Here is a 23,897-nt window from a genome sequence, read left to right on the forward strand (position 1 = left end):
GAACCGATCTCCTCCTTTTAAGTTCATTTTCTATCTCTCATCTGACCCCAAAACACACACAAAGAAATTCACAGTTTTCTTCGAAACAAAGAATATCTTGGAGAAATGGCAAAACCATTAGGACCAACAGGAGAGTTCTTCAAAAGACGGGATGAATGGAGGAAGCATCCGATGATTGGGAATCAATTTAGGCATGCTACACCTGGTCTTGGTATTGCTATAGTTGCTTTTGGTTTTTATCTCGTTGGTGAAGCTGCTTACAACAAGTTTTATGCCCCTTCTGCTACTTCTTCTTCTCATTCTCACTAAACAGATCTCATTTCAGGTAATCATTCTCTCCTTTCTTTATCTTTGTTTCAGTAATTCTTTTTTTTTTTATGTTTATCCGATTCGAATAGTTTATTAAAGTTTGGGGGTTTCTCCGTTTAGCTATATAATTAGGGTTTCTGTTAATCAGCTGAGATTCAGGGTTATTGTTCTTCGTATTTGTGGCTATTGTTTAATTAGGAATCGTGATTTGTCATTAAGGTCATTTCATATCTGCAACTCGTTTAGCTCGTCATAACAATCATCACTTAGTGAAAACCTTAATTGCCCTTCGCAATCTAATTCATCATCACTCTGCAGCATTTCAGCTGGGTATGTTGTTTCAGGTTTATTTAGGAGTTCGATTCAGAAATGAATTCAGTCTTGATAAGTTTTGTTTTTTTATTCCTGAAGTTATTTGTTCAAACTTTAGAATTCCCGGATAAGAATTGTTTGGGTATGATATTGTCGCATTAAAAATTTAGGCTGTGTAGATATTTGACATCTGAGCATGAGTTGCTGGGTTTTACTAATTAGTGCATGAATGGGGTATCTAACCAAATGGTTCTCAAGACTCTTTAGGATCTTGACACCTGAAATTGATCAACTTCTTATCCATCATGCCACAATTGGATGTATGTATTATAAAGTCCTTAGCTATAACACAATTGTGGCTTAAGTAAATTTACGTCCCTTTAAAAGCGTGGACTACATATAGCTGGACGCTTGGTTTGAGGAACAACATGTACTGTATCTTAATGTGTTACTGTTGATGTATATGTTTTTCCATGTCTATCCATATTGATCTTGAGCTTATACACTGAAATCGATGATTCGTGTCTGCTAAAGACATCTTTAGTATCAATTGATGCCGCCCACTCGATACTATGAATGTGGGAGTGTTACTGGTATATGCCATGTTTTTTTTTTCCCTCTGGCAACTTCGTCACCCATAGTTTTGTTTGCCTTCTGTACAAAGACTACTAGGGTAAGGATTTCATATGTTTATGTAATCTGGTCAAGAATATTTTGGCTTTCCTTACTTTCTCGTGTGAGTTACTGAGCAGGGTTTAAGATCTGGGTACCACCAGCTTATATTAATAGGGTTTGCTGTTTCAGCATCTGAATTATTGGCAATTGAGTCGCCGATGTGTCGTTCAGATTAGCTCCACCTAAACTTAGAATGCAACCAAAGATGTCGTTTGTTTATAATTAGAATATGTTAAAGCATTAGATTTTGGCATTCAAGGGTAAGGATACTTCGTCCAAATCCTACATTCCGTAGTTGCAATAATATCTAATAGTCTAAACATGTGTTGGTAAGTGAACTTTAGGATGTGCTTATAAGTTCAGTTCCTAAGTTGAAAACACCCAGCATCAACAAACTATCAGATTATTGCAGCGAGGATGCAGAGGATCAGTCAAAAGCCTTGTGAAATTAGCAGAATTATTACATACTAATTAGCAGGTGTTGAACTTTTGATGCTAAGATCTGCTTGCTTCATTGTCTAATTAGTTGATTGTTTTACATTGCAGGCAGAAATTTTCAGGGATGGAATGAAACTTAGATTGCCATTGCACGAAAATATGTTTATGGGAAAGATTGAAACTTGACATTCTCTTATGTTTATTTCCTTACCCTTGTTTTTGTTTTTCTTTAATGTCGGCATTGACTTAAGTTTCATTGACGTGAACGGCAATCTTTAGTTGATTTGCTTGCTAAATAAGTTGTGTTGCATTTGTACAAGAAATTTACAAGCTGATGCTGCATGAAAATGTGCATTCATTTAGTGTCTCATGTATGAACACCCTTAGCAACCTATTGCTGCTTCATGAAAATTGATGTGTGAATTAACATACTGGATCAATTGTAATTTATGCACGGTTATGTTTTCATATATCCTGCATAATGCATAGTAGAAAACCCAATATGACATGGAGTATGCGGTTGATTGGCTTGAGTAGTATAGAGGCTCTGTAAATGTCAGTGATAAAGAACTCTGGTGATAGGGTGGTGGATCATAATTCATGCAGTAGAAAGAAGTAGAAAAGGCAGCGCTACAAAAACATGGGTTCATTAAGCTCACTGATTTTACCAGCTGTGGTACTGTAGGATTCACTTTGCCTTTGTATAGTTCACTTGCGTCCTCTTTAACTTGGTTTAGCACTCAAAACGATTTACCCCATGATTATCTTAGCGGTTACAAGCTACAGAATATATGAACTAACAAATTGTAACACTCACATGACAAGCTAAGTTACCAATCACACAGAGATTTACATGGTTCAACGGAAACGACAAGCTAAGAACTAAATGTGTTGAAGGAAACAAGACAAATAGTCTCTCTATTCGTCCTTAAAAAGATTTCCAACCTCTCTAAGATTCGAACATCTCTATCAGCAACTGAGCTTCCATCCTATTGACGCGGTCTGCCTTCTTGTTGCATTAACTGCAAGGCATATCTAGCATGCATGTGCCAAGACCTACTGCATCTATGGATGCTCTCCTCTTAGCACGTACTTGTGGCATCATCTTAGACGTTATACACCACACAGTGCGCACACACAGAAAGTCAGAAATCCCACGCGTGCGCTGCACAGGCGGGTGGACTGGAGCTGAACTCCTTTCATGTTTCAGTGTTTGAATCTATCTACTCATTAAAGTTGGCACAAGTGATGCAATGTTTCCAACTAATTCTATCAGGACTTTATTAATACACGTTTACATTTTTGTTTTTTTGTTTTGCTGGGAGAATCTTAAATTCTTTCATTTTTTTTCTTTGTTAATCCTCATCCGAGTTACCTACTAAACAAAATATTATGGTGTCCGTACTCCAATTATACTAGCTACCAATATCAAAATAGTACCAAAATGACAGATACAGAGTCTTGGATCAATTCCAGCTCCAAGTCCCTACACATAATATACTGTATTATGCATAGTTCATTTTATAGTCGTCGAGCAAAATCTGTCGGTCACCAGATGATAAATCTAATCTTTTTTAGCATGCCCCAAAAGATAACTGCGCATGAAATTGTTTTATATAGTTGTGGTTCTGTGCCTGTGGCTGGTGGGTTTATCAGAAAGAGAGAAAGTGTCTGTTAGTGAATGTTGGTGGACGACAAAAGCCAAATGGTCCGAAATTTCCTTCCGTTATCACAATTTTATGCTTTTCTACTTCTCAACAACTAGGTAGTTCGGAGCTTAGGGCCAAATGGGCAAGTCATTCGCAACATTGAATCCATTGTTTGTAAGTAGTACTCTCGGGAACATGGAAATGTAAGGGAGTTTGTCAGACCTTGGAGTATGTAACAGAGAGATAAATCTTGTGCAACTAGCTAGTCACAAAATAACTCCCCATTAAGGGTAAGTCTCATGAAGTGCTAAATGGCAAGTCATTTAGCAGTTAGATTAGCAGTCCACATCAGCTGGGACCATCGCCCGTCGCTGGCGATGAACGGTTCAGCACTTTAAAATTCAACCATCAGATCTGAGTTAAATCGCCCAATGCTTAACCATTCTGCGAAAAGGTGATTTCCCCAAAGTTGAATGATTCAGCGTAACTATCTAGTTGTTAGTTCACCTGCAAGCAACTGTTAGGAGAGAGAACTAGTAGTGTTAACAAATAAACAACATTTTTTTTCTAAATTACAAAACATTTCTGCTAATCTAGCCGCTCAATCTAACCCATAAGACTTAGCCAAAACAAACCTCCAAAAAACAATTGTGCTATATGATGATCAAACATTCATATTTAACCATTGTTCAAAGACAACCAAGCTACGATGAGAGCAAGTCTTATGGTGGAATCCATCTATGTTTCATCTTCCACGCCACCTCAGCACTTGGAACTGTGGATGGAAGCGCAAGTGTAATGGTGGAATAGTAGAAACGCTATTCTTAATGGAACTAAAAAAACGCAATTAAGAATGAAGCTAAAAAAACGCAATTAAGAATTGAGCTTTTTTTTTTTCAGCCGTTAGATTTCAACAACTCATTTTAAATCTATGGATAAAAAAGAACGCAATTCTTAATGGCGTTTTTTTAGCGTCAATCTTATTTGCGTTTAGCGCTATTCTTATTAGCGTTTAGATGGATTCCACGAACCCTTCCACCAAATCATGGAACCCTTCTTGGATTTTCTATGAAAAGCCCCAACTTGAAAGCCACTAGACTTGACATTCAATGCTTTTTACACACTTGAAATAGGTTGGATTCCAACGTAAGACTACTGCTTCTGATCGGTACTACCATGTTCTACGTAAGACCGACCACAAAGGAAAAGTCGTGGAAGAATGCTCAAGGGAGTGGGTAGCCCCAAGCTCGGTGGTCCATCCATATTATTTTCCTGGGAATCATATTGATTCCTATGATTATCCCATCGGGCCACGAAATTATATGGCAGGCTAGTAGTCTGCGATATCAATGATTACCTGCTTTAGTATAATACAATTTCCTGAATCCCCGGCGTTGGTAGAATTGACGTGTCCATTCTCATTAGCCCCTCAAATGGTAGAAAAGTAGCGTCATAATACCACCACCACCACCACACTATTATATATAGAGGCTAAACCTCACAGCTTACTAAACAGAGTCACAGACTAGACTACTATTCTGCTTCGTCATATTTCTTTTTCTAGGTCTTTAGAATTTTCATCTACAGAAAAAATATCTTTACTGTTGATTCATTCGTTGGTGATCGTAATAATGGATGAGTTCTTGAAGGAATGTGAACCATCAGGTGATGCAGCATACGGTGCATTCAAAAACCTTTTATCAAGACTAGATGATCCGAATACTAGAGTTGAAGCTCGTATTTTCATGGCTAATCTTCAAAAGAAATTCGAATCATCTAAAGAATCATCAGATCTTTGTTTTGATAAATATCATTTCCGTCTTCATGAGATTCCTCTATCTGATTACCAAGGTATATATGTAAACCTGCTCAATTGATCGATGATCGTTTTTAGTGTGTTTTTTTTTTTTTGATTTTGATTTTGAGTTTTTTTCTTTTGGTTTGTTTAGGGTATCAGAAAAGGAAGAAATTAGGAATGATGGAGATTCCAAGTATTTTTATACCAGAAGATTGGTCATTCACTTTTTACGAAGGATTGAACAGACATCCTGATTCTATGTTTAAAGATAAGACTATTGCTGAACTTGGTTGTGGTAATGGTTGGATTTCTATTGCTCTTGCTGATAAATGCTCTCCCTCCAAGGTGACTTTCTTAATCGCTGTTGATTTTTTTTTTATCATTTAGGAGGTAGTAATCAGTGTAATGTTTTGTTTTGTATAGGTTTATGGACTTGATATAAATCCTAGAGCCATTAAAATTGCGCGAATAAATCTATATCTAAATGCGTTGGATGATAATGGACAACCAATTTATGATGCTGAAAAGAAGACACTACTTGATAGAGTGGAGTTTCATGAATCTGATCTCTTGTCGTATTGTCGGGATAATAAAATTGATCTTGAACGAATTATCGGCTGTATACCACAGGTATATGATTTTCTGTAGCTTCAATGATAGTTTATTAGGTGCTTTAATGCTTTTGTTGCTGAATGAATATTTTAAGTTCGGCTAACTAAGTTGTTTTCTTTTGGTTAGATTTTGAACCCAAATCCAGAGGCTATGTCAAAATTGGTTACTGAAAATGCAAGTGAAGAATTCTTGTATTCCTTGAGCAATTACTGTGCTCTTCAGGTCAGAATAGTTCCTTCCCTACATCTCCTTGACTTATATGGTGCTTTAATTTGATTAACTGATTCAATATCCATTTGCATGCTTTGGAAGAACATAAGATTAGAATTAATACAGGGACATGAATTTGGTTTGCACTGGTAATCCAACAACTTTGGAAGAACATAATTTGGTCTATAATTAGTATTCTTGTAATGGTATTACCTTTAGATTCTAAATTTCTTACTCTTGATTTATAAATAACTCTCCTTCTGTTGTTTATGTATCTGAGAATTTGGAATGGGAAAGAAGAGTAGTATATACTGAACATTGCTTACTTGGTTGAATTGCGGGAAAAGGTGAAAGTGCCAAAAAAAATTTGAAATATCAATTTCTTATAACATATATATGATGCATACTGTATGATATCCTACATCTTCTATTAGGTCAGATTGAAATTGTTAGCAGTCAATGCCAAATAAAGGTTTTCAAGGAACAACTGGACCTTGTCAAAGGGTAAAAGTAGATCTAACTATGTAGAGAGTGAGGACATATGGAGGAGTTTTGGACCAGTATACCGCAGCTTCATTTTATTTTATTTTTGCTTGAATGTAGCTTCGAGAAAGAACCTCTCCATTTGTATTGCATGTTGCAGTTCGGTTTAAGATGTTTTCAGTAATTATCTGCTTTTTATTTGTGAGGTGTTCTTACACTGAAGCATGTTATTATCTGTTGTAGAACACTGAGACAGAGGATTGCTACTGAAATATGTCATTTCTTCGTTTCAGGGTTTTGTAGAGGATCAGTTTGGCTTGGGGCTAATTGCTCGAGCAGTTGAGGAAAGCATAGCAGTCATCAAACCCATGGGAATCATGATCTTCAATATTGGAGGCCGCCCAGGACAAGGTGTGTGCAAGCGGCTATTTGAGCGTCGTGGTATCCAAGTGATGCAGCTTTGGCAAACTAAAATTCTCCAGGTATAGGTGATACACAGTTTCATCCGTTTAAGGTGACTGAGGAGGACAAGATGTTTTTTAGAATTTTTTATTTTATTTTAACTTCTTTATGTTGGTTCTACTGTCAAACTTCAATCTTTTCTAGTTCCTATTCAACATTCACGAAGTATTTGGTTTCAATCAGCAAACATCACTCAGTCCATGAATTAAATGCTTTCACGGTGATGTAATTTATGCAGGCTGCTGATACAGATATCTCAGCTCTAGTTGAAATTGAGAAGAACAGCCGCCACCGTTTTGAGTTCTTTATGAGACTTGTGGGTGACCAGCCTATCTGTGCCAGAACAGCCTTGGCCTATGGAAAAGCTGGTGGCCGTATCTCACATGCTTTATCTGTGTACAGTTGTCAACTCCGTCAGCCAAATCAAGTATGCACTTTACTTAAACATACTCTTTGCTGTTGGGTTTATTTAGCAAATGGTAGATGCTGATACGTTAGGTAAATTTACAGGTTAAGATAATATTTGATTTTCTTAAAAATGGGTTCCAAGACATTAGCAATTCCCTGGATTTATCATTTGAAGCTGATGCTGTTGCTGATGAGAAGATCCCTTTCTTAGCTTACCTTGCTAGTGTTTTGAAAGAAAACTCATTTTTCACATACGAGCCTCCAGCTGGAAGCAGTCAATTCCGCAACCTTATTGCAGGCTTTATGAAAGTATACCACCATATTCCACTGAAAAATGATGTAAGGAGACCCTCTGACTTCATTTCTATCATATGAATATGTGATTCTTTTCTTTCATATTTGTGAAGGTCTCAATGCATCTTTACATGCATTCTGCATTAATAGTACCTACCACAAGAACACTTACTGGTTGTTAAGTTATTCTGTTTTCTCATGCTTATGAGTTTCACTACTTTACCTGTGGTTTGATTGCACAAGTTCTTCTATATACTTCACTTTGTATCACACTTACATACTCATAAAAGATCTTCATGCAGTAAACTATCCTAGTTTTTCACTTGTTAAAATGATATCTTATACTTTAAATGTCAGTATCAGATATATTATCTTCGGAACTACTGTTTTCATTTTGTCCCATCTCTTCATCCCTAGTAGTATAATTTGTCAAGAGTTATAGGACACTACAACCTAGTTTATCACTATGGGAAGTAAAAAGAAAAAGAAAATAAAAAGATTATGTCCTCCTATGCATTATGTGATTCTCGTTTAACTAATACATTTGATGATAATGATTGTTTTGGATGAAGGAGTAAGTACATCTGTTGCAAAAAGAAAACGTATAATGTACAAATGTTTTGTAGTTAGCACCTCGAGCTTTGAAAGTTTATGCATGTCCCTGGCTTCTATTTTTAAGAAATGATTAATAGTTTTAGCGCGAGGAAAAATGTAAAACTTTTGTATTGGGATTGCTATACTTTAAAAAATGATATTTGCGGGCTATGCAGAAATTTGGAAGTGAGTTTATGCTCATCCATGCACGTACGCATATGTCTAACGTTTCCTTATTGTTGCCAGAACGTTGTTGTCTTTCCATCCAGGGCTGTGGCTATTGAAAATGCTCTTCGACTTTTCTCCCCACGCCTTGCCATTGTTGACGAACATTTGACTAGACATTTACCAAAGCAATGGTTGACATCTTTACCGAATGAGGTATGATATTGCTATATTAATTCATCAAGTTATATGCTTACACTTGTGTAGATTATTTGATTTCCTTGGCTGTTCCATTTTACTGAGAAGAACAGATTTAGGTATGCCTCTGAAATTGAAATTGAAAGTTCTTTCAAATTCAATACGGATCTACTATCTGATTATTCACCAATTTAAGAGAGTATGGGTTTTTAGAGAAACTTCTCATTCTAATCAATGTCCCCAAGGACCTCACTTGGTTGTAATATTTCCTTTTTCATTATTGATTTTTAATTGTTACAATTATTGCATGATTGAGCAAGCAAATGTAAATAATTCTTCTAAAATGACAGGGGGCAACAGAGGATGTTATAACTGTGATTGATGCTCCACGCCAATCAGACCTGATGATAGAATTGATAAAGAAGCTCAAACCACAGGTTGTGGTTACAGGGATGGCTCATTTTGAGTCTGTTACAAGTTCCGCTTTTGAGCACCTGTTAGACACTACAAGAGACGTAGGTTCTCGACTCTTCATAGACATATCTGACCATTTTGAGCTCTCCAGTCTGCCTGGTTCTAATGGGGTCCTGAAATATCTTGCAAGAAGTACCCTGCCCTCGCATGCGGCAATCCTATGTGGTCTAGTGAAAAATCAAGTATGCTTTCCTCTTCATAGAGTTTATCTGGTGATCTTGATCGGCATTGTTTAAGTTCAACTCAAAATAGCTCATCATTTGGGTCTTTTCTTTAAAGAGTCTTATTCTTATATTTGTTTTTCTGTTTATAATGGTGTGAAACTGGATAATTGGTTCAGGTTTATTCAGATCTTGAAGTAGCCTTCGTCATTTCGGAAGAGGATGCTATTTTCACTGCGCTATCTAAGACTGTGGAGTTACTAGAAGGCCACACAGCTCTGTTTAGTCAATACTATTATAGTTGTATCCTCCACGAGCTTCTAGCATTTCAGCTTGCGAATCGGCATCCACCTGCAGAGGTATGTTGTGTCTATTAGTTTTTATCTTTTGATAAGAATTTTGGTCTATCATTTCCAAAGTCCGTGAACTGAAGCAGAATGTCTACCGCAGTTGCATCTTGCCAGTCTTCCTTTTCTTCCCTGTTTGTAGTACAAAATATTTTGTCACAGAAGGCATTTAAATACTTTATCGTTTGGAAAGGTGGACGGAGGATGAAAGCGAGATTTTGGGAATAGGCCACCAAATTTGTTTTCTTTTTCTATCCTGATTGGTTAAAAGAATATGCTGTGTAGGTCACTTAATAAATTGTGTTTCCTTCTATACTTGGATTTGGATCGCATAAAAAAATGTGCGGCACAGGAAGAGATTTTGGGTATCAACTGCCACGTGAGGCTTAAAGACTTGAGCAATAATACTGTTACAGTGGTAATTAGTCCTGAAAAAGTGGTTTTTTCTGTTATCACAAGGGTTAAAATTAGTTATGTTGGTGAATTAACATGTTAGGAACATTTGCTGCTCTTGAGTTGTATATCCCTTTCAAAGTTCAAAAAGTTGTAACATCATTGGGTGACACTCGATGGTGTAAATCATTCATTTAAATGGTTGTGTCGCCCAACAACTTATGTGTTTTAATGGAGTTGACATGGTTTTGGTAAATTTTAATCTTCTTCTATTTTGTGCAGAGAGAATCCCATACTAAATCAGTTGAAATGATCGGATTTTCAAGTTCTGCTGTTACAGCCCTTAGTGACGCTGAGCTGAATATTAGTGAAGCAGAGAACTCATCACTAATTCACATGGATGTTGATCAAAGCTTCTTGCATGTTCCTTCTCCGGTGAAGGCAGCTATCTTTGAGAGTTTTGCGAGACAAAACATGGTCGAATCTGAAACTGATTTGAAGATTGGCATTCAGCAATTTATCAAGAGCAAATATGGGTTCCCAACAGATAGCTGCACAGAATACTTATATGCTGACACATCATTATCATTGTTTAATAAGCTGGTCCTTTGTTGTATTCAAGAAGGTGGGACATTGTGCTTCCCAGCTGGTTCAAATGGAAATTATGTTTCCGCTGCAAAGTTTATGAAAGTGAACACTGCCAGTATCCCAACTGAGGCTGAAGTTGGGTTCAAGCTTTCAGAGGATGTGCTCACAGGCTTACTTAGCACGGTAAAAAGACCATGGTTATATCTTTCAGGACCGACAATCAACCCAACTGGACTTGTTTATAGCAATGAAGAGTTACAGGGAATATTATCCGTCTGTGCTAAGTTTGGAGCAAGAGTCATTATTGATACATCCTTCTCAGGACTGGAATTCAATGAATCCAGTTGGAATTTGGAGGAAACTTTGTCAAAGATGAGTTCCTCTGGTGACTCAGCATTTTGTGTTTCTTTGCTCGGAGGATTGTCTTTTGAGATGCTGACCGGAGGGCTAGCATTTGGCTTCCTTGTTCTGAATCAGCCTATATTGATTGATGCATTCAATAGCTTCTCAGGATTAAGCAAGCCTCACAGCACTACCAAATATGCAATAAAGAAGTTGTTGGCTCAGAGAGAGCAGAAAGTGCAGAATCTATTGGAAGGCATTCTGGAACAGAAACAGATTTTGCAGAATAGATCTAAACGCATGACGGAGGTAAGCTTTTAACTTTTCAGCAATTGCAGTTACAATCCTTCTCAAATTAAAACCTTTTATTTCTTTCCTAGGTCATGTATGATAATCCAGTTATATGTTTTCATTGACATCCTTCATTATCATCCAATTTCATTTGGTCAAACTTGACATGGGCACAATTACTTGCAAAATATTTTTTTCTGTAAATTTTTGCCAATCATCTAGCTGACAAATCTATTTGCATAACTGTGTCGCTTCCTTTTAGAAGTTCAGTCTCTTAGCTATTGCATGATCCTTTTATAGTTTGATTTCTGGTATATTATATGAAGCCTCCTCTAGGGTTATAGGGTTTATTCCCTGTTATGTTTTAAGAGGCCATATTCCACACTTGGAGTAGGTGGGTTTGGTGTACAAGACTACTTTATACCTATATACCGTGACAGTGAAACTGGTGATAAATCACCTCCGCATTGCGCATTTTCCAGTCAATTGTTGCTTTCTTGTGGTCTTCTAAATTTTTTTTTGTTTTGGTTTTCAGTGCTGTTTTCAGTTTTTCGTTTTTGTCGAATCTATTATTTTTAAAATTCAATTATCGTCACAATCTTATTTTTTAACAGGCACTGAAGAGCTGTGGATGGGACGTGCTTGAATGCAGTGGTGGTGTATCTATGATGGCAAAGCCATCTGCTTATCTGGGCAAAACATTAAAAATCAATAAATCGTCTAGTAATGGCGACTCCACTTGTGTCACTGATGCCTATGAAGCTATACTCAAGGATTCAAATATCAGGGAAGCTATTTTCAAAGCAACAGGTTTATGCATCAATAGTGGCAAATGGAGTGGAACTGGCTACTGCCGTTTCACAATTGCCATGGAGGATACCAAATTTGAACAAGCATTGGAATGCATATCCAAATTCAAGAAAGTTGTCCTCGGGGTCTAATAAAATTTCAAGTTCCTTTCCGTTCATTTCAACGCCTTTCTGATTGAAGTTTAAAATACCTCATAAATATGGAAATCCACCCAGGTTCTCGCAAAGAGGAGGTAAAAACTAAAGCTGTTCCCTTGCGATGATAAATTTTATCCTTAATTTTTTTCCATTATTAAGACTGTTTCTGATTCTTTTTGAGGGAATATATTTGTTCTTATGGTATTCTCTGAAACTGGAATTCAGTTCTGTAAAGTGAATTGGTAAAACCTTGATGTTGATTTACGTCTTCCACATGTTGGGTTTGTGTTTTTGTGATGGTTCTAATAAAACTAAAAGCTTACAGTTTAATTGTGTGTGTACTCTTTACTCTGAATTGCTTTTCTTTCAATAAAACGGTACTTACGAGTCGCGTTAATCACTTAAATATCTGCATATTCTTCACATTCTTAGATTTAGGTGCCAAATGACAGGCAAGGAAAGCAAAAAAGTTCAAGAATGTGGATTCAATAAAGCAGGGGCTGTACTGATTGTGGTGTTCTAAATCAAATGCCACCTTTGACCAAACACATAAGTAAACAAATGATAGGTGTAGTTTGTCTTCGTGAGCACTTTTAAAAGGTATTCTTGTCATTCTTTTCACATGTGCATAAATATCTGTTTCTCGTTGGAAGAAATATCTAGATTTTGTATGAGAAAATTCTTGATTTTCCTGTCTGCAACTGTTTCACTTGTTACATATTCTTTGCAAAGACACAACAGTTAATAATGCTATGTTAAGAATCCTTAAATAGAAAGTGCGGTTGAGTTCTTAAATTAGTAAAAATAGTGAATCAACATTAACCAAGTTTACATACAGCATCTTCAAAGCAAAGAGATTTCTATTGAAGAATCTCAGATTTAAATACAACATGAATAACAAAGGATAGTGAAAAACACTACATGGAAGGGGTACATGCTAAAAATAAAAGCAAAATAAAGAAATGTTTGGAGCTCTTAGACCACCTAACGAATTCTCAGGCTCTTGTGTTCTCCTGTTCAGTAAGTTCAAAAAGAATGAATTTTGATTGAAATTTCACTAGCTGCTGCTTATGGTAGAAGATTCAAATTCAGAAGGCGAGAATTCATAATTCTGGTCTAAATTGGTACTGTTGGTGAAAATCTCATCCGATGGCCAATCAGAAAAGTGCGGGTCACTTGAGAAGGTACTGTTGTTATTCATATCCGAGAAGGTACTGTTGTTGTTATTCATATCTGTAGTTGTAGAAGAAATGTTGAGGGATGAAGAACCATTTGCATTACTTGGCGTCATTGAGGAATTTAAATAAGATAAGCTTGAGGGTTTGGAGTCCGTGATTTGTTGTTGCTGCTGCTGGAAATCATTGAGTTTTACACCAGTTAGAAGGAATCTCTGGTGAGATGACTGAGTGGAAGAATGGATAGAAACATCACAGTTTCTGCAGAGTAATGCTCTATCTTCTAAGCAGAAGAAATACCCAGCTTTTTCCTGCATATATTCTCACGACCATTCAGAATGACAGCAACACCATTATAAAAAAAAATCAAGTGTTGAACAAAAGTGAGCAGTACCTGGCAGATATCACAAGAAGGTTGATTGCGGTTATGATTATTATGAAGTAGCGGTATCCGCTGATGTTTGCTCGCGAGTTTATTAGCAGCGTGTACCTTTTCGTCGCAGTTATAACATAGCGCTGCCTCATCCGCACAACATAACACCACTGCTTCTGCCTTCTCACACACATCACACTGTATCTTCATCTCTACAATTCTTTCTTTCTCTCTTCTTCTTACTTGACTTCAGTTATAGATTTTGCTTCATTCCCTTTCTATCACTACACTAAAATGCTTACACGCCGGTATAAATATCCTTAGCGCCTAATCACGAGATAATAGTGATGCTGACAATCACATGGGAAGGCAAAACTACAGAATTCTCAGGCAGTACAGTGAACAAAGACCAATTGGTAAGTTTTGAATCTCCGGACAGTTGAGACTGTTTGGTTTGGATAGAGAGAGAGAGCGGTTTTCAGAGCCAGATACAACAGAAAAGTAATGGAGATAGTTTGGTATGAGTTGGTTAGGATAGGTAAAGAGATAGAACAGATAAATAGATAGATGTTATATCTTTAAAATCAAGGCGGCAAAAAGGAAAATATTAATAGAAGAAAAATTTAGAAGATATTTAATTTTGGGATATTTTTGGTGAATGAAAAGTAGTGATTGTTGATCAAACAACAAGAAAGATCTAGAACTATTAGAATAATAGCAGCAACTTTGTTAGATCTTATGTACATGTACCATTTTGTTGATTTTAAAGTTGGAACCTAACTCAAGGTCTATCAATGTTTTTGTGAGCTCGGCTTCGTCAACTTGGCCAATTGGAGAACTTGCCATATTCACATTAAAGGGTAGCTATCAGGATACAGTAAGGAAATGCGGTACAAAGTGATGGATACTTTTCGACTCGGATTCTATGCAATGAGTCATGTCTAGGCACTTTCGTTTATCTGGCTTCAAGGACTTGACCCCATAGTTCGTTTTTTTTTATGCTTTCATTTTGACGATGGCAATGAACTTCCAGCCCTCAAAAACAGAAGAAGCCATTTCTTAGCTAAAAGAAAAAAAAAGAAATTAAATAAAAATGGAAATGGAAATTTAAGAACGGCACGACAATCTTGGTAGATACTGCTATCGTAGCAGAGTTTTGTCCATTCAAAATGAAATCCAATTGGGGTTGTGGCCCATAACTGTGGTCCCTCTGTTTCTCAACTAAAAGTCAGAAGACAGTTCCATCCCATTTCTTCCTCATCACCATCTTTTGCCTGCCTATAATAGACAAATGTATCAAACTAGCCAAGGAAACAAAGTACATATACAAGTTCAAAAGACATCAACATTAAGCCAGCAAGGATTCTCCATGTCCATGACTAGATAAAAGGAAAAATCCTAACATGTTTCAACGGTAGTTTCCAAATTAGTGTATATCTAGGAAGAGATAATTCCCTACTCTTAGCGAGGATCGTAATATGGTTAAATGGTACATATATGTCCACATTGTTCACAATTTCTAGCTTTATGTTCACCATGGAGATCTTGAAGCTAAACTGCTGGTGTGGAGCGTCACGTCATAGAACTTGATGTCAAGTCTCAACCTCTGGATATTTTGAGAATTAGCTACTCACTAACAATCATATACTCTACCTAATTAGAAAATCTTATGTCGCAAGAGTCAAGACCTTGTGATAAATGATCCCAGTCCTTTGATTGCAATGCCACTGACTCTTAAGAAAAATCCCATTGATACATATATGATATTATTCTAGCTGATCTTAACTCAAATGCAAAGGCCACGTCAATAGAATCTAGACCATAGACGTGATTCTAATATTAGACTTAGACGTGGTTTTACATTAGCCATCTACTGTGTGGGCGTGGTTCTATTTTAGCCAGACGATATAGATATATCGACTCGAGTCATTGTAGAAATCTCGATGGTGTTTTAATTCCATCTGCATCTGCACACTATTCATACAGCTGCATAGCTAGTTTTTCATCCCATATCCTATCAAATTTGCTGAAAAAATCCGAGTTTTTTTATTTATTCATACCAAAATGAAAATGCTCATCACGGGTTTATACATCCAAACATTTCTTTCTTCTGCTACAAAAACTCCCATGGCTCCTAATGACGGATACCAATTTATCGGGAGGTTACCAAATACCATACGAAGAAAACATTTTCTTGTTGTCTTATATAGGATTTGGTACATTCCCTGTTAGCAATAACCGTGATAAAGATGTATAAAATTCTCAAATAAACAAATCTGTCTATAAAATATTTTTGTTCTTTAAATCAAGCCGGCATAACCCAAATATACCCAACTTTATAATAGCGACCAAGTTTTATTTAGATTTGAGTCAAACTGAGTCAGCTCCCAGTCAAACTTTTTTCTTCCTTTTAAACAACCTGGTTTCAACAAATAGTTATTGTATCACCAATAAATTAGTTTAGGCGAAAAGCACTCAACATACTCATACAAGGTTGAAAGCAAACTTGGTTTCAACGTAAAACTACCAATTCACTGACGAAAGACATTGGTCTCAACGTCGGTGAAATTGCCAAAAATAGTTGAAACCAAACCATAAACTTCCATCTGACCAACACAATGGTTTCGATGATAAAACCGAGAAAATCAATTGAAACCAAACCTTGATTAACTAAAAATTAAACGTATCACCAACAATATTGATTTCGACGACAAAAGTACGGAAAATTTAGTTAGAAACACATTTTTTTAAAGTTTCAACTTAAACTTATTGTACTGTCACCAATTAAACATAGGTTTCAGTGACAAAATTCAATATAATCAGTTGGAACCAGATCGAGTTTCAGTATAAACTTACTGTTTCACCAGAAAAAACATTTGTTTCAAATAATTTAGTCAAAATATTTTGAAACCAATTCTGGTTTAATAGAACTTCCATTTCACCAACACAACATCGGTTTGGATGAAAATTGAAATGCGGCGGAGATGGTGTTGGCATAGGATCCAAACATGGTAGTTTTGGTAGTGGTAATGTTGGAGTAAGATAAGGAGGCCCTAATGACATTGGTGCAGAAAGAAGATGCAAATCTGGTATTTGTGGAGGATCAGAAAATGATAGCGGGTACGTAAGGTGGTGGTGTGAGGGTAAGAGAAAAAGGTGGTGTTGGTGGTACTAGAGAAGGAAGATAAGGAGGCGGAGATAGTGTCGGTGGAGCATTAGGACATGGTAATGGGATCGGTGGTAGTTCGGGAGTAAGAGGAGGAGCTAGTGGTAGGAAGGAGGACGAAAATGAGGCAGATCTGGTATTGGTGGAGGATCAGAAATAATAGCGACTATGGTTGTCGTGTGAGAATAGGAGGAGGTGCTGGTGGTGGTGGTGAGACTAGGAGGAGGAGATGTTCAAGTGGTGGTGAGACTAGGAGGCGTTAAGATCAATCAATTAAAACTAACCACTCTTAACCTACTGGTCTTCTTCAACCATTTCATATCCCTAAAGCATCTTGGAAGCACATATCGATGGACATCATGGAGTGATTACCTATGTCTAATAGAAAATCAGTCATTTTGGTGGTGGTTGATCGGCTCACCAAGCATAGTAACTTCATCACATTAGTTCATCCATATACTGCAATATTAGTGGCTAAGGATTTTATATTTCATATTTTTAAGTTACATGGTCTTTCTAGCACTATGGTTTCTGATTGAGAAAGAGTTTTTGTGAGGAAGTTTTGGCAGGAAATGTTCAGCAGTTTAGGTACTACACTAAACCTCGGCACTTCTTATCACCCACAATCCGATGAACATCTGAGAGAACTAATGCATGTGTAGAATAGTATTTGAGATGCATGACTAGCACCAGGCCTAGGCAGTGGGATAACTGGATTACTCTTGCAGAATGCTGGTTTAACGAAAAATACCACACTAGCTTAAAGATGACCCCCATTCAGGAACTCTACGATTACGAACCTCCACATTTATCTTTTCCACTTCAGTGGCTAAAGTTGAGGATTACTTAAAATAAAGAGATTATATGTTGCAGTTATTGAAAGATGACTTGGTAAAGGCCCAAAATAGAATGAAGTTTTTTGCAGATCAAAAAAGATTTAATAGAGAGTTTCAAATGGGTGATTTAATATTTTTAAAGCTTCAACCTTACATGAAATCTTCAGTGGTACTTAGAAAGCATTTCAAGTTGTCTTATAAATATTATGGACCCTTTGAGGTGCTTAAGAAGATACAGAGAGTGGCATATAAACTTAAACTTCCTGTTGGCTTTCGCATACACCATGTTTCCCATGTATCTCAGTTAAAGAATAAGATTGGTGCCCACTCTTCTACAACTGACTCTTTGCCATTGGTTGATAAACAAAGAAAATTCATTGTTGAACCAGATTTTGTATTGCATACTCGTACCACACTCCATGATGATTCTCCAGTCTCACATGCCTTAATTCAGTGGATAAACTCTTCATTGGAAGACGCCACTAGGGAAGACATAACGCAATCAACAAATATAAATCTGCGAGCCCGATTGAATAAGAGGAGTAACTTGAATGGTACCAAAGACCAATGTTCAAGTGTCAACCAATGTAAATCAACAACCCAAGGTTGGATATTTTAATTGATTAATCTTAACGCACAACCTGTGATATTACAATTATATAACAAAATATAATGCGGAAAAGAAATAACACAGACACCAGAATTTTGTTAACAAGGAAACCGCAAATGCAGAAAAACCCCGGGACCTAGTCCAGATTGAACACCACACTGTATTAAAAAGCTGCAAACACTAGCCTACTACCAATTAACTTCGGACTGGACTGCAGTTGAACCCTAATCAATCTCACACTGATTCAAGGTACAGTTGAGTTCCTTACATCTCTGATCCCAGCAGGATACTACACACTTGATTCCCTTAGTTGATCTCACCCACAACTAAGAGTTGCTACGACCCAAAGTCGAAGACTTGATAGACAAATCTGTCTCACACAGAAAAGTCTATAGGAGTGAATAAATCTGTCTCCCACAGAAATACCCAAGAGTTTTTGTTCCGTCTTTTGATAAAAGGTGAAAAGGAACCAATTGATAAACCGGACTTATATTCCCGAAGAACAGTCTAGTATTATCAATCACCTCACATTAAACTTAATCGAATAGCGAAACAAGTTATTTTGTGGAATCACAAACGATGAGACGAAGTTTGTGCGTGATTACTTTTCTATCTTGCCTATCGGAGATACAAAATCTCGAGCCAATTATTTCAATTGCACTCAACACGATAGAAACAACAAGATCAGATCACACAACTACAAAGATAATAGTTGGGTCTGGCTTCACAATCCCAATGAAGTCTTCAAGTCGTTAACATACAGGGTCTCGAGAAGAAACCTAAGGTTAAAGGAGAATCAACTCTAGTTATGCAACTAGTAACACACATGAGGTGTGGGGATTAGTTTTCCCATTTTCTAGAGTTCTCCTTTATATAGTTTTCAAATTAGGGTTTGCAATCCAAGTTACCTTGGTAACAAAGCATTCAATAATCACCGTTAGAGGAGAAACCTGATTCAACCAAGCTAATATCTTTCAACTGTTAGATCGAACTTAGCTTGTTACACACAAATGAAACGCACCCTCATTTAGGTTTATGTAACCGTACCTAAACGTGTACACCAGGTTGGTTCACAAATGTTAACCGAGGTTATCCATATGATTACTCTCATATCAACCTTATTCATCTTAACCATAACTAGTTCAAATGACTCAAATGAAACTAGTTAAAGAGTTGTTCAATTGTTTAGAAAACACAATTGAAACCAAATCGGTTTGATTCACTTGAATCAATCATGGACATTATAGCCACGGTTTGCAAAGAATGCATTCCTTATGATTTAAATGTTTAAGTCCATGAAATCACCGATTTAACAAAGTAACCAGCTTAAGTATGCATATGGGTATGCGTACTTAAGCAACCGGTTTTGAGTTTGTTAAGTTTCCAAACTCAACAGAAATTTTCGGTTCGAAAACTTCCGCCAGTATGCGTATGGGTACGCATACTTAAGGTGACTAGTTTAGGAGTTTGTAATTCCCAAACTCAGCAGATATTTTCGGTTCGAAAACTTCCGCCAGTATGCGTACGGGTACGCATACTTATCTTGTCTCCTTCACCAATTTCGTATACACACATATGCATACTCTTGGCTTCCGGTTTATGGATTTATACACTAATGTGCGAACACACTATATATGCTTATATCCAAAGATGGTTACATCATCAACTCTTTATTTCAATCACTGAAACATTCTTCTATAATGACAATAGCCGTTTTCACACACTATTATCATCAAAGCAATTTTCAAGATATTGAAATAATCATTATCGAAACATTCCAAGCCTACATCAAATGATTGTATCATACAAACCATGTAAGATGTTACTCGGAAATTTTCTCATGATATAAGATGAACTTGGTCGAAGCGAAAGCTTACCAACACATATTTCGAGAAATATGTAAGCGAGATATACTCAGCTCGAAATCTCAAATGTGTATAGAGAAAACTATATCGTAACACAACTTATGTCTCATTATAGGAGATAGTAGAAATAGAATTTCCAAGTGATAGATGAGTTAAAATCTTCACATACCTTTTGTCGAAGAAGTACCACAATCTCCCCTTAGTAGTTCTTCGTCTTCAAGAGATGAACGTCGAGAGATCTAAGCTCAACTACACTATCTATGTCCTACTCCGAGACATCTATAAATAGGCTAGAAATCAAGACTTATAGTTTTGATCACTAACATTGACAAACATGCTTGAGGTAGCAACGCATGCGTGTTCGACCGAGCAATGCTCTAACAATCTCCCCCTTTGTCAATTTTAGTGAGAAAACTATCAATACATATGGATTAAAAAAATATAAAAAAAAAGATAGCTTTTCATCCACATGCTTGATCTCCTTGGAATCTTCAACGCGACTCGAAATCTTCGTCACTTCCAAGTACTCCATGATCCTAAAGGTTGTAAGTTCATCATCACAGTTGTTGAAGATCCGTAGCTATAACAATGAGAAAACAAAATGCTCTCAATCATTGTTAGACAGTGTCATAGTATTATTACACAACATCAAAGTTCAATTGTATCACAACTTTGACAACACTACTATGGTGATATGTGTCACTCCCCCTTAGTCAATACATATCTCAACATGAAAACCATTCCCCCTTACATAATGATCTGTAAACCATATATATCTGTAGTGTGAACTACACATTAATTCTCTCCTTTTTTGTCAAAAAAATTGGCAAAGGTACGAAAATTAGTGGGATCCTAATGAAATTTACACGAAGATACTTCATGACCAAAAGGTGTATTAACATACCAACAAATTTAGATGCAATCATAAAGCCGAAGATAAATCCATTCATCAAGGAGTTAATAAAGATACAAGGTAACCCCTAAATATTCCATAACCGCACTCCCCCACAAAGATTTGGAAATTAAGCACAAGTTCAAAATGAACTCTCCCCCATAAAATGTCATCCCCAAAGGAACAACAAAGGCGACCTTACTTTCACAAGAAAAGAAGGATTTCTTTTGGACAAACAAATCACATGAAAAACATGAATTTGAATCCAAAAATATTCAATTGAAATAACCACAAGAAAACCCATGGTTAGTTCAATCGAAAAATACAAACAAATCAATCACAAGAAATCCCATGATTAATTTAATTGAAATACACAACCAAATTAATCACAAAGTGATCAATTCAATTGGTCATGCTCGACATAAGAGAACTTACGGAGCAACAACTAAAATAACCAAAAGAGAATGATTAATTTAGTTTGTTATGATCGTCATAGGGAACCTTACGGAGCAACAACTAAGTTAATCATAAGAGAATGATCAACTCAGTCGGTTGTGCTCAACATAAGAAACCTTATGGAACAACATAGTATATGCACAAAAATGTGGATCGGAGATCGACCAAATACTGCGGAATAGACAAGGATTCATCCTATTTTCCATCACTATTTGCACAATGACATACAATAGGCTTCATCCTTGTAAACAAAAGTTTTATCCTTTCTTCCATCAAAATATGACATAAAAGGCTTTAACTTTTGTAATGCCAAAAGTTCATTCTATCTTCCATCAATACATTCATATTGACACAATAGAGATAACTTTTGAATAAGTATGGGACAGTCACAGGTTCACGGACGTAAACAACATATCCCATAACAATTTGCAATATATAAAATCATAAAGATTGAAATTGCAAAAATCATCTTCCAAAAAACTTAGAATTTAAATAAATAAATCTAAAAACATGAAGATGAAAAATCGTTGGACATAGCTATGTGTACTCACAATAATGGCTATTCCAAACCCTAGTTATTCTTCTTAAAACATAAAAAAGAAGATTTACTAGATATAATCAAAACAACCACAAGAACAAAGAGCAGTCACGAGTGACACTTAGAGTTCTGGTACGAAAGATTCACTGGTTCCGAGACCTTCAAGCTTGTGACTAACTGTATCAACTGCATCTTCGGAGAATATATCCTCATTCAGAAGTTTTTTAACTTGTGACTTCATGAGAACAAGTTCAGAATCAACCTTTTTCAACTCAGTTCGTAACAAGTTAAGATCCCTTATAGAATTCTCGAGCTTCAGTTGAGTCTTCCCAAGATCAGTGAGAAAACCATGAACTACTTCAGCAGAGACCATCTTAGCATTTTCTTGATGAGAAAACGCATAATAGCATGAGGCACAGGATTCGAGTTCGTCAGACTTCACAAGGGTTCTCTTCTTCTTCAAAACAAACTCCAAATAAACCGAATCATCAATTGAATCGGCTGGAAAATCCCAAGAACATGGAGTAGATCCCATCCTTAAAAGAGCACAACAAAAGTATGCGTACTCTATAAAAGGTTTGGTATTTACAGGTTACACAAGAACCAAAGTTTAAGGTTTCCAAGTTTGGTCCATGCCTGTGTGAAAAGAGATACATGCACGTACATAGACTTACCCTTATACCAAACGGTTGCGAAGAAGATATAGCACATATTTGCTTAGTGAGTAAAAAACTCAGCTCTAAAATAAATTTATTCTCAAAAGAGAAAAATTTAGAGCACAACAATTTGACACCCCTTTTTGGAAGATAAAAAAAAACAACAACAAAAAGTGTTTATAATTGATAAACCAGCTAAGAACGATAAGAAGATAGATGGATATTCAGAAACACATTTTGTCATCAAGTATACCTGAAAAAAATATCTCACTCTGTCAGGATTTTTATTGAGAGTGAGAATTGAACCTTGTGATTAATTAGCACAAGTATGAGCCTTGAGCTCATTAAATGAATGGTTTTTATGATTAAGCCTCTTTTTCTTGTTCTTTGGAGGAAAACCATTATGATGTGAAAAATTATCATAAAACTTACTATCATCAAGGTGTGACACATAGTTTTGATTCTTACCTGAAGAGTTTTTAGAGGGACTTGTCAGCCTGTTGATGATATCTTTGTATCTTTCAATTATCTCTTTTAGGTTGGCTTCCCTTATTCCGTTGTTCCCTTCTTCTGGTACCTTTTTCACATCATGAACAACATAATCTCCCTTCTTAATTGACGAATATCCATGAGTTCTTCTTCCTCGAAATGGCTTAGGAAGACTGTTATGTGTTTTAACATTTGAGGAACACATTGAACTGACTTTCCTGGTGGGGTACACATGGTGAGTACTAAAACCAATTGGTTTAGACATACGAATGTCATTTACACCTTTGAGAATTAAATCTAAGGTGTGTTGAAGACGAATAATATAATTGTCATCAACCTAGAATTCCTCGTTTGTTTAGTCGGTCCTTTTGAATCACAAAAGAGACACACTTTCTGATCACATGGGTGATTAGACAAAACATTCTTAACACCATTGGGAAAATTCTTCCTTCCGTGTGATGTGGAAGCCACATGCACATCTCTTTCAACATGAAGGGTTTTCGTTTTTACTTCTGAAACTGATTCCTTTACAGTTGAATCAGAAGCAATTGGTACGGTGGACTCATTTGAACACTCTTGAATGGAGGGTTTACTTAAGAGATGTTCAATTTTCAAAACATCTTTTTGATAATTCCTCTTGAAGAATCTTCAAACGAGAGTTACACTCACTTACCATACCAACTAGGACATT

At 36.4% G+C, this 23,897-nt stretch overlaps 3 protein-coding genes across 3 annotated transcripts; 2 read left to right on the plus strand and 1 right to left on the minus strand.

The window, feature by feature from the left end:
• On the plus strand, positions 1–2,200 carry LOC113331763 (NADH dehydrogenase [ubiquinone] 1 beta subcomplex subunit 3-B-like). Its single transcript, XM_026578403.1, has 2 exons — positions 1–325; positions 1,843–2,200. The coding sequence occupies exon 1, from the start codon at positions 106–108 to the stop codon at positions 307–309; it is 204 nt and encodes a 67-aa protein (XP_026434188.1). The 5' UTR covers positions 1–105; the 3' UTR covers positions 310–325; positions 1,843–2,200.
• Positions 2,201–4,872: 2,672 nt separating this feature from the next.
• On the plus strand, positions 4,873–12,480 carry LOC113331958 (methionine S-methyltransferase-like). The gene is made up of 12 exons (XM_026578599.1): positions 4,873–5,234; positions 5,333–5,526; positions 5,605–5,811; positions 5,920–6,015; positions 6,780–6,968; positions 7,187–7,375; positions 7,459–7,695; positions 8,491–8,625; positions 8,958–9,263; positions 9,422–9,601; positions 10,265–11,221; positions 11,818–12,480. Exons 1-12 carry the CDS (start codon positions 5,015–5,017, stop codon positions 12,142–12,144), a joined length of 3,237 nt encoding a protein of 1,078 aa, XP_026434384.1. The 5' UTR covers positions 4,873–5,014; the 3' UTR covers positions 12,145–12,480.
• A 465-nt stretch (positions 12,481–12,945) lies between these two features.
• Positions 12,946–14,282, minus strand: LOC113331959 (B-box zinc finger protein 23-like). Its single transcript, XM_026578600.1, has 2 exons — positions 13,720–14,282; positions 12,946–13,636 (listed from the first exon to the last, which is right to left on the minus strand). The coding sequence occupies exons 1-2, from the start codon at positions 13,906–13,908 to the stop codon at positions 13,208–13,210; spliced, it is 618 nt and encodes a 205-aa protein (XP_026434385.1). The 5' UTR covers positions 13,909–14,282; the 3' UTR covers positions 12,946–13,207.
• Positions 14,283–23,897: the final 9,615 nt, after the last annotated feature.

Source organism: Papaver somniferum, unplaced genomic scaffold (assembly GCF_003573695.1).
Source record: "Papaver somniferum cultivar HN1 unplaced genomic scaffold, ASM357369v1 unplaced-scaffold_128, whole genome shotgun sequence".
Taxonomy (NCBI): domain Eukaryota; kingdom Viridiplantae; phylum Streptophyta; class Magnoliopsida; order Ranunculales; family Papaveraceae; genus Papaver; species Papaver somniferum.

Bases quoted from the DNA above. Each gene is read 5' to 3' on its own strand.
- LOC113331763 (XM_026578403.1), top strand. From the start codon at position 106: ATGGCAAAACCATTAGGACCAACAGGAGAGTTCTTCAAAAGACGGGAT.
- LOC113331958 (XM_026578599.1), top strand. From the start codon at position 5,015: ATGGATGAGTTCTTGAAGGAATGTGAACCATCAGGTGATGCAGCATAC. The intron at 5,235-5,332 runs GTATATATGTAA...TGGTTTGTTTAG, and splicing joins TCCTCTATCTGATTACCAAG to GGTATCAGAAAAGGAAGAAA. The intron at 5,527-5,604 runs GTGACTTTCTTA...TGTTTTGTATAG, and splicing joins ATAAATGCTCTCCCTCCAAG to GTTTATGGACTTGATATAAA.
- LOC113331959 (XM_026578600.1), bottom strand. From the start codon at position 13,908: ATGAAGATACAGTGTGATGTGTGTGAGAAGGCAGAAGCAGTGGTGTTA. The intron at 13,637-13,719 runs GTACTGCTCACT...GAATATATGCAG, and splicing joins CTTCTTGTGATATCTGCCAG to GAAAAAGCTGGGTATTTCTT.